This window comes from Ictalurus punctatus, chromosome 29, assembly GCF_001660625.3.
Source record: "Ictalurus punctatus breed USDA103 chromosome 29, Coco_2.0, whole genome shotgun sequence".
Classification (NCBI taxonomy): Eukaryota; Metazoa; Chordata; class Actinopteri; order Siluriformes; family Ictaluridae; genus Ictalurus; species Ictalurus punctatus.
Window position 1 is genome coordinate 15,803,605 of NC_030444.2, and position 10,369 is coordinate 15,813,973.

Here is a 10,369-nt window from a genome sequence, read left to right on the forward strand (position 1 = left end):
TATTTATATGTTTTTTGTGTGTGTTTTTTAACAGTCCTGTTTACTTGGTACGGTCCTTTTTTGGTACAGTCCTTTGCTATTGACGTTATGAAAACGTCACGTAGAAAAATGGCGGCGTAAAGCGCGTTCCCGAGCTAGCCACTGTAAGCGCGTTCACGGGAAGCTGTGAGCTGCGTAACATGCACGGGGGGGAAATCGAGCTAGTTAACATTTCTGATTGACGATACATGTTCCGTTTTCAGGTAAATCCTTTATTTCATGTTTGACTTTATCTCCGTTATCGGTTACGTGCGATCGAACGGAGCGTTTTCAGGCGCGCGACGCCGTTTTCGTGTCATTGTTTACGAACACAACCGGCTAAGCTGGCTAGCCTAGAACGCTGGCAGTGTGTGTTATGAGGCCTTTGTTATTTTTCCCAACCGTTTTTGGACAAAGCCCATATCCTGCTCTGTGATTGGATACTGCTTTTACATACACACAGGGTGTCGAATGGACGCTTGGGAGTATGAAGAGCTGGCCAATCACAGCGGTGGAGGCGGGATTTGTGTAAATACGGGCGGGAAAAGGCCTAAACTAAGCCGACCACAGGTGACACTTTTATCGAAAGTGTAATTGAGATGCTGGGATTTCAGAAGTTTATTTAAATTTAATTTGTATTTAACATAAGTGTGTTTGGTTTGCAGATGTGAATGTCCTTGCATCATGGAGATTGTCAACTAACTAGTTAGCCTGTTAGCAAGCGAAACAGGTTAAGTAATAGTTTAACAGTGGAGTTCATTTCTCAGATTATCTGAAGAACATTGTTTTCAATTATTTAAACCACAGTTGCATAATTAGATATAAAAGTCTAATGAAAATATTATAAACACTGCTGAGAATATCATTCTGCTCTCACTAAAAATCTATACAGTGCAAAAGTTTGTACACCCTCTATTTTATTACTTATTATTTTAAGTAGAAATCTGTACAACACAAAACTAAAGCCGTGTCACATCATCCTAACCAGCCTAAGCGTTACAGTAACATCAGGTTTACATTCTCATTGACATTAATTTGGTTAATTTATTTAAATGAGCTTCATTAGAGTGTCATTAAGTTTAATTTAAAGCGGCAGTGTGCTGGGAGACAGAGGGAATCACACTCGAGGTGAAATTTGAGTCGGAGAGAGGAGGGATACAGGCGGCGTTCACACTGACACACGCGGCGCATTTTCAGAGATTCTGCCTACGTTCACGGTACAGGCGTCTCAGATCGGATCTGAGTGTCTTGATGTTTGTAACCATAAAGTGATCCATGTATCAGTCTTTAACATGATCCCGTCTCTCTCAAACACCTCACATACACACTCGCTCAAATCGATTCCCTGAATATCAAAGAAATCACCACTCCCGCTCCACTGTTGTGCTGATGCTGGATGGGGATGATAGTCATGTTTGTTTGGAAAAGCCATGTAAATTCCGATCCCGTACTCATCCTCGTCCCTGGGCCACTTATGTCCGATCTAGGGCCGCATACGAAAGTGACTCGGGTCTGATTTGAAAGTCTGTACAGTCAGATCTGTGGAACGTTAATGCAGAAGATCTGATTAGTGTCGCATCAGACTGACGTTGTGAAACTGTTACGCGAGTATTTGAGTGAATCATGTGCTCTGATCCTCTTCATCATCTTCTGTTCATCTCCAGTCCTTTGATAATGACTGCACCCTGGAGGAGGAGGAGGAGGAGGGTCTGGTAGATGACGAAGATGAAATTGATCAGTTTAACGATGACACCTTCGGCGCTGGAGCGATCGGTAAATCTGCCGTGTTCACACGTTTACTCTGAGATGAGCTTGTGGTGGAAATATGAAGCGAGTCTTTCGGCCCAAGTTTTATTAAATAACGAACAGAGTTAAAGAACTGTATTTATATTCTGATGTGTTCTGATATTTAAGTGCACTTCTTTTTCTCTCTCTCTCTCTCTCTCTCTCTCTCTCTCTCTCTCTCTCTACAGATGATGACTGGCAGGAGGAGCATGCGCGACTGGCGGAGTTGGACGAGAAAGATGGGCTGCTGGGAGGTGGGGATGCGTCCCCTGTCGTCCCTCCTCCGCCTGAGAGCGTCCCTCTTCCCTCCTCTCTCCCCCCACCCCCCACTTCCTCCCTCTCTCCGCTTGGCTCCGAGGACAAGGCCGGGGATGACCTGGCCGAGTCTCTGGCTTACCTTATCCTCGACTCGGATCCGGCCATCGCAGTGGTGGGCGCGGCCGAGCTGGACAGATCCCGCCTCCCACCGTCAGCGCCGTCCAATCAGGCTTTGCCTCCGGGTTTGAGTGGCGTGTCTCGCTCGCTGCTCAGCTACCAGCAAAAACAACACCTCCTGCACAGAGGGACAGTGCCGCCGCTGCAGCAGGTACACTACGCGCGTGCACACACGCAAGCATGCGCGCGCACACACACACACACACACACACACTCTCCAACACTGACTCTTTTTTTTTTTTTTAAATCAGATGAACTCGCACAGTATTTGGGAGAATAACATGGGCTTCGGTCCTGTTAGTGTTACACATGGACTCGTCACACACATGGAGGTAAAATTAGTAAACATTTTTCTTATGTTTACAATTAAATGTGTTCCTTCCTAACTTAATGCTAGTGGAATAAATACTGTTATTAGTGCTGATGTAACCGTGGAAACTCTAGAAATAAATATAAAGTAGTTTGCTGTACAGATTTCTTTTTACCAAAACTGCTATAATGTGGTGCTATATTAATTAAAAATGAAACCGATTTATAAACGCTGTTTTAAACATATTTCTTTTATGTATAATATTTCTGTTCTCCTCTTGTAGGAATCTCCGCTGTTGTCCATGATGAAAGAGCTTCCGAAACGGATTCCTCCAATTAGCAGGGAGGAGGGGCGGGATTTATCTGAAAGGGTCCCGCCCCCTCGGGCCTCCTCGCCTGTAATTGGAAGTCCACCTGTAAGAGCGATACCTATCGGAACTCCGCCCAAACAGCCCATGAGCCACGCCCTGAATCAGCAGGTAGGTTTGGAGTTTTACAGTACAGTGTGTCTCGGTACTCATCTGATGTAATCCATTCAGAAAAGAAAATAATTACTGATCCAATCTAACGTGGCGTGTTGTTGAATTTATTCTTGATGTTTCGTCCAGATTGTAGACAGGAAGTCTCACTGTCTAACTTTTGTGGGTTTTTTTAATTAAAAAAAAAAATTTGGCATACAATTATACAAATCCTGAGAAAGTAAATATTATAAACAGGAACAGTGCTCTGGAAATACACTTCACCCAGCACACTGCTGCTTTAAGCTTTCTAAACACGTGTGTGTGTGTGTGTGTGTGTGTGTGTGTGTGTGGTTTTCTCTCTCCTCAGATCCACCATCCTACTGCGGTACATGTGAGAGCTCCAGTTCCTCACCGTTATCCTCCTCCCTTCCCCGAGCGCCTCTCGCCCAACACCCTGCTGAATATCGCCGTGAGTCACTCACACACACGCGCGCACACACACACTCGCTCTTGTTTAAACTTCATACTCTGTGTGAGGTTTAGGGCTGTGATGATTAATTCACTGTGTTGATTATAAAACCTTATATTCGTGTTAAAATATGAATGTGAAATATAATAAACATTTGACATCATAGCATTAAGTAACTTTACCTCAAAGGTGCTGTTTTATAGATTAATGAGTAGATATCGACCATTAATCGGTTTTACTGATATTTTTCCTGATATTTAAGCATTTTTCCACAATCTTATATTGGCTTTGTAATATCAGCTCCGCCAATTAATGGCGCCCTCTTGTGGGAGTTTTGAGAAGTGCGTGCAGGACCGCCGTTTATTTAACGTAACAGCCATTAATGCGCAGATTAATAAAGTTGCATAAACGCCTGAAATGTAGTTTAAGCAGCTTGGCTCTAAGAAATAGATACAAACTCAGTCACGTGATCTGTTTACCTCATCAAAGCTTTTAATTTCTTTTTTTAAAAAGACACTTTAATAACCGTGCACTTTATTTATAATTTTTTGTTACTTCTTTACTTCTGTTATAATTGTGTCCAAAACAGAAGTAAAGCAATAAATAAATCTGTTCTGTCACACTGCTAGTGATCATACACAAGCTCTCTGTGTTAAAGAAGCGATGCTGCACCTCACTGCTGGAAACAAAAAGCTTTATTTATTTATGTGTAGAAATAATAGAATTTTATTTAAACATGCATTAAATGGACTGTTATTTCTCGCTCTCAGAACTCTCACCTGTGTTGTCCTCCGTTCCCGGCTGGAGTCGCTCCTGTCCTGTCTCAGATACAGCGAGCCCAACTGCTCAACTCTCAGGTAACACACCTGTCCCAAATCCATCACCCACCTCACCGCCACAGTCACAATACAAAGCTTCTTTTATACATCTGTTACATTTTCTACAGTTTCTGTAACAGACCTGCCTTGTGATGTCAGATCAAACAAATGAAATATAATATCTCATCTATCTCTCTCGCTCCATCTCCTGTGTCTCCTCCAGGTGGGTCCGTTCCCCCGGGGTCCTGGTCCCGCTCCACCCATGCTGCCCGGTGCTGCTGGAGGCTTTAGGCCTTATTTTGGGCAGCCGCCCCCTCCTCCTAGAGTGGGCCCTCACGGCCCTCATCCTAGCCACGCCCCGATCCGCCACAACACCACCCACCTCCACCCCCAGCACCGCAGGATGCTCACGCAGAGGATGCAGAGCAGAGAGTGTGTTTATATATGACCTACTTACTACAGTGTAAAAACAATCTGTCCTGTTAAACATCTAGTCAGCATTTACACAGAAATCTGATGGGCGTGGTTTTGAACCTTTACCCGAGATTTAGCCCTGCCTACTTTACATAGAAACAGGAGACTGTGAGTTCGGATTGTAGCAACAGGAACCGGTTTAGAGATTACTGAGACATGTCTTTTGTTTTCTCTCTCTCTCAGTGTTGGAGCGAGAGGTGGAGGTGGGGACAGGAGGATCAGGGACCCCTACAGTAATCTAATGACCCAGAAGGAGAAGGACTGGGTGGCCCGCATTCAGATGATGCAGCTGCAGAGCACTGACCCTTACCTGGATGACTACTACTACCAGGTACACACACATACACACACTACTTCTAGGGCTCTAGTTTTGACCCGACCTTTAACCTTTATCCATTGATCTTTAATGTGAACATTTAGAATTATTATGAAAAGATGGAGAAGCGTCAGGAGCGAGACCGAGACAGCAGCAGGAAGGAGCACACCACCAAACTCATCACGCCTCAGGTGGCCAAGCTCGAGCACACCTATCGCCCAGGTAAATATTCTCTCTCTCTCACACACACACACACACACACACACACACACACACACACACGATTCTCTCAATGCATCCTGACTTTTAGATGAGCGGGTGTAGCGGAGCCTGTTTCTTTTTCATATTATGTAAAATTATGAGGTGTTTTGCTGTAAATGTGTCTCTCACTGACACTGGGCATTTATACAAATAGAGATCTGTACAATAATCTCTGTGTGTGTGTGTGTGTGTGTGTGTACAGTGCAGTTTGCCGGTTCTCTGGGTAAACTCACCGTGTCCAGCGTGAACAATCCGAGGAAGATGATTGATGCTGTGGTGACGAGTCGCTCCGATGATGAGGTCCGAGCTTTTACATCTGTGTGTGTGTGTGTGTGTGTGTGTGTGTACGCTCGGTTTGGTCTCTTGAACTTAATCGAATACACTGATTGGATTTGTTCAGGAGAAGAGAGAGAAACAGGTGTGGAATAAGAGACGGCAGATCCTCTACACGGTGGAGAAGGTGAGCGGAGTTCAAAACGCAGCTTTGAATTTACATATTCAGATGATTGAGACCACATGATTAACATATCAGCGCCTCCATAGAAACTTTTTTTTTTCATTTTCTTAAGCGTTTTGGCCTCTTTCTGCTTGTAGCCTGATGTAGGGACCATGTCCTGTCACTAGGGGGCAGAATCAGTCTCAGATTTCCACCTCATTAGCATGATCGCTGTTAAATCACCCCAACAAAATAATATGAATAACTCTTGTTTGGATTTCGATGTATATAAATGAATGTTTTCACTTCACGTATTTTCGCACAGTATGAATGTGAACGCTAGCTTAGTGTTAAGAATAATGATTCGTAAGTCACGTCATTGTCCAATATCACGCCTGTGTTTAGCGTACTGATTTCTGAAAGGGCGGAGCTTCATATTTCAGTACAAAACATTCAGAAATCTTTAAGCAGTCTGCAGGTATGAGATGGGTTTTGGTGTGGATAGTTTACCTGTGCTTGAATGTGTGTGTGTGTGTGTGTGTGTGTGTGTGTGTGTGTGTGTGTGTGTGTGTGTGTGTGTAGATGTACAGTCTTCTGCTGGAGGTGCAGGACTTTGAGAAGAAATTTATCCAAACCCCAGAGGAGGAGAGAGAAGCTCTGCTGGAGCAGCACAAATCCAACACACTGCTGCTGTACAACTCTCTGCGAGAGAAGGAGTGGGACGACAGGTGAGGAGTCGAGTCAACATGATCTCTCGATCACTACAAGTCCTGGATTAATATCATCTACTGTGTGTGTGTGTGTGTGTGTGTGTGTGTGTGTGTGTGTGTGTGTGTAGAGTGAGCGATGAGCAGTGTCTGATGATCATGTCGGTGCGTAAAGGGAAACGCCTCGTTGCTAGGCTCCTCCCATTCCTAACTTCATCCCAAGCTGCTGCCATCGTCATGGGAATCGCCCGCAACCTTCCTGCTCTGGCCAAGAAGGACCGGCAGGACCAGGTAACCACGCCCACTTTCAATGACATCACGGCACCTCTGGTCTAGTTTTTCCTGTATATGATCTTTACACACTGTGTTACACCAACACTACATTGCTTTAAGCAGGCAAATGTTAGCCCCGCCCACACTGTTAGCCCCACCCACAAAACTCCATACATGGCACAAATGAAAAAAGAACTGACAGCCTTGAGATGGTGAGTGAAAGATGAAAGTGCGCCTCATAAACACAGTGTGTGCCAAACATTCCAGTAATGCAGCTAAGCCGCTGCAGCGCATCAGCTCACACACACACACACGCACACACTCTCTCTCTCTCTCTCTCTCTCTCACTCACTCTAACTGCTCCTCCTTTTATAAGGTGCCATTACTTTTGTCCTTGTTTAAGTGTTGTGTGTAGTAGTTGTTGTTGGTGTGTTTAGTATGTGTGTGTTGGTCTGTAGGTGCTGTGCTGGTTGGTGGAGCCGGTTGTAGGTGTGGTCCAGTCCATGTCGAGCTCCGCCCTCACTGACCTGCTGCAGGAGCTGCAGGGGGGCGACGGTCACTTTCCCCGCGTGCTGCAAAATAAAGTAATTCTCTCTCTGTCTGTGTCTCTCTTTCTGTGTGTGTGTCTCTCTCTGTTTGTGTCTCTGTCTGTCTCTCTCTCTGTCTCTGTGCGTCTCTCTTTCTCTCTGTGTGTGTGTGTGTGTGTGTGTCTCTCTCTCTCTCTCTCTCTCTCTCTCTCTCTCTCTCTCTCTCTCTCTCCCTCTGAGTGAGTCTGAGAGGACATGTGATTGGTTGTTGCAGTTCGGTGTGACGCTGCTGTACCTGGTCCTGAGTGAGGGAGAGAGGATGCAGAGCTCTGATCCTAACTGTCAGCTCATGGACGATAATCGCTGGTGAGTTCAGCATCACATGATCACTCGTCTCACACTAACACTGCTCCTCCGCTGTACGCCGTGTGTGATGTTCTCATCTCCTCTCGTTCCTCAGGACGGAGTTGGTGTTCTCGGTGACGAGGGAGCTGTTACAGGTTCCCTCCTCCTCCCTTTCTCCTCCCCTCTTCACTCCTCCCAACCTCCTCTCGCTCTTCTCTCGCTACGTCGACCGCCAGAGGCTCGAGCAACTGCAAGAGAAACTACAGTGAGTTTTACTTCTCACACACACATACAAACACACACACACGCACCACGTTACATAAGTGCCATGTACAATAACCAGATTTGGAAGCGTAGATAACAGGGCAATTACATTACATTTTTTAAATTAGTGTATTTTTGTCGTCCCCCCAAATCCATTTAATGAAACTCTTCCACGCCCATTATAGTTTTTTCCCTACTTTGGTGAAACTGTAGCAGCTTCATTAACTTCACACATCGTACATTACTCGAGAGTCATGAAGATGACGGATCCTTCGTTGTCTGGAGAACCGTGGTTAAACTGGCATGATGATGGTTGCCATAGTGACGCCGTTACCACTTTGTGGATGTTTTTGTAGCACACTCGAATAAAAAATTATGAACCTGCCTGAAAATACGTGAATAACCGGTCGAGTTTCTCTCAGAGGGACGACGTGTGTGTATATGAGAGACATTTACACCCGAATACACATCACAAACACTGCAGCTGTGGGCGTAATACAGATGTGCACTGATTCTCTGATTTGGTATTTAGAGATGCTGCGTGTGTTCTAATAACTGCTGTGATTATTCTCTTTCTCAGGATCACTGCCTTGTCCAGGTAGAAGTTACTTCACCCATCGAGTCGCTGTCCGCAGTCTCTCTCTGTGTGTCTGTGTGTGTCTGATAATGTTTAGGGCTCATAATTATTTTAATCTATCATAACTGTCATTTTCTTATTTTCCCAACTTATTAGGTGAGTGTGTGAGTGAGAGAGAGTGGGTGTGTGAGTGGGTGATTGCGTCCGATGAAGGTTGGAGATGAATAATCTGCATTTTTAAATATGTTGTCAACATAATGCCTGTGATAAAACATGAAATTAAAAGTATTTCTATTGTATAAAACCGACTCTTTCATTCTTCCTCATGAAGTTCCGACCTCTCGTTCTCCCTCTCCCTTCTTCTCCGGGGCAAGTTCTGTACATTTATAGAATAGTGATGATCCAATTTCTGATCCCTAATCTGGTCAAAAGAGGATGTTCTATTTTCGTTCTGGTTCCTGTCAGGGTTTAGATGTCCTTTTCCCTACACACGCTGTGCACCTCTAAACATCTTCTGCTCAGTTGTCCATCACCGCTCTAGCACTCAGTAATAGACTTGAATAAAAACTTTAACCTAAATTTGCTGTGGTGTAAAAACTCACTAAAACACTCTAACATGTAACCTACCAAAACACCGACTGGGCAACAGGAAGTACTGATTAAAAATGTTTTAAAGTACATTGGGTCTTTAAAATGTGAACAAACACTTCAGTATTCAAAAGTGACGATGTGAAAATATTTGTAGGAAGGAAAAACTCATTCGCCCGAACAGGGACTTGAACCCTGGACCCTCAGATTAAAAGTCTGATGCTCTACCGACTGAGCTATCCGGGCTTCAGGTTTACTTATGTAACATTATTCCCAGAAGATCCTTAGAGGAACATGAAATACCTTTAAATATTTACTCATTTAACAATTTATTTTTACTACTTCACTTCGATTTTATTGTATTTACCCTTGAGCACACGGCTTATTACCCGTTACTCATCTGTAATAGATTTATATTTCGCTTTTTTGCCACCTGCTGCAGATTGAAGAACAAAATGTTCTTGATAAGTTGAGTGAGAATAATGTGATAAATTAGATAAAATCCATTTCGCTATACTATGTTTATTTTGCTGTGAAATTCAGTTGATTAAAAAATAATAACCGTTCCTATTCAAATGGCACCGCAGAAATGTTGTGTGGCCACCAGAGGGCGCGCATTATCCGTTACTCATCTGTACTGGTTTTATATTTCGCTTTTTTGCCACTTGGTGCAGATTGAAGATCAAAATTGGATCATATCGGTTATGTGAGAATAATGTAATAAATTAGATAAATTCCTTTCGCTATACTGTGGTTATTTTGCTGTGAAATTCAGTTTATTAAAAAATAGCTGCAGACGTTGTGTGGCCACCAGAGGGCGCTCATTACCCGTTACTCATCTGTACTGGTTTTATATTTCGCTTTTTTGCCACCTGCTGCAGATTGAAGAACAAAATGTGGTCAGATAAGTTGAGTGAGAATAATGTGATAAATTAGATAAAATCCATTTCGCTATACTGTGGTTATTTTGCTGTGACATTCAGTTTATTTAAAAATAATAACCGTTCCTATTTAAATGGCACTGCAGAGATGTTGTGTGGCCGCCAGAAGACGCTCATTACCCGTTACTCATATGTACTGGTTTTATATTTCGTTTTTTTGCCACTTAGTGCAGATTGAAGAACAAAAAACGATAGGTTATAGGTACAATTTCTCGCTTGCTCAACAGGTGGCTCCGTGGCGCAATGGATAGCGCATTGGACTTCTAGTCAAACACTGGAGCAGTGATTCAAAGGTTGTGGGTTCGAGTCCCACCGGAGTCGAGTTTTTTTTCCTTCCTTCCTCACGATAAAAATGTGATTTTTAT

The 10,369-nt window shown here is 43.8% G+C and overlaps 1 protein-coding gene and 2 non-coding genes across 3 annotated transcripts; 2 read left to right on the forward strand and 1 right to left on the reverse strand.

Moving 5' to 3' along the window:
- The first annotated feature begins 83 nt into the window (after nucleotides 1-83).
- On the forward strand, nucleotides 84-8,779 carry patl1 (PAT1 homolog 1, processing body mRNA decay factor). Its single transcript, XM_053677544.1, has 18 exons — nucleotides 84-242; nucleotides 1,683-1,791; nucleotides 1,992-2,389; nucleotides 2,490-2,570; nucleotides 2,832-3,026; nucleotides 3,376-3,477; nucleotides 4,248-4,334; nucleotides 4,519-4,727; nucleotides 4,953-5,100; nucleotides 5,190-5,307; nucleotides 5,549-5,646; nucleotides 5,747-5,806; nucleotides 6,365-6,510; nucleotides 6,621-6,780; nucleotides 7,221-7,346; nucleotides 7,564-7,655; nucleotides 7,750-7,899; nucleotides 8,479-8,779. The coding sequence occupies exons 1-18, from the start codon at nucleotides 228-230 to the stop codon at nucleotides 8,498-8,500; spliced, it is 2,316 nt and encodes a 771-aa protein (XP_053533519.1). The 5' UTR covers nucleotides 84-227; the 3' UTR covers nucleotides 8,501-8,779.
- A 457-nt stretch (nucleotides 8,780-9,236) lies between these two features.
- trnak-uuu (transfer RNA lysine (anticodon UUU)) lies at nucleotides 9,237-9,309 on the reverse strand. Its single transcript has one exon. It is a non-coding gene; the product is annotated as a tRNA-Lys (tRNA).
- Nucleotides 9,310-10,233: 924 nt separating this feature from the next.
- Nucleotides 10,234-10,325, forward strand: trnar-ucu (transfer RNA arginine (anticodon UCU)). Its single transcript is given in 2 exon segments — nucleotides 10,234-10,270; nucleotides 10,290-10,325. It is a non-coding gene; the product is annotated as a tRNA-Arg (tRNA).
- The last annotated feature ends 44 nt before the right edge of the window (nucleotides 10,326-10,369 follow it).

What these genes read in the sequence shown, in the direction of transcription:
- patl1 (XM_053677544.1), top strand. An exon ending in TGGATGACTACTACTACCAG is followed by an intron (nt 5,101 to 5,189) that starts GTACACACACAT and finishes GTGAACATTTAG; the next exon opens with AATTATTATGAAAAGATGGA. An exon ending in AGAAGGACCGGCAGGACCAG is followed by an intron (nt 6,781 to 7,220) that starts GTAACCACGCCC and finishes GTTGGTCTGTAG; the next exon opens with GTGCTGTGCTGGTTGGTGGA.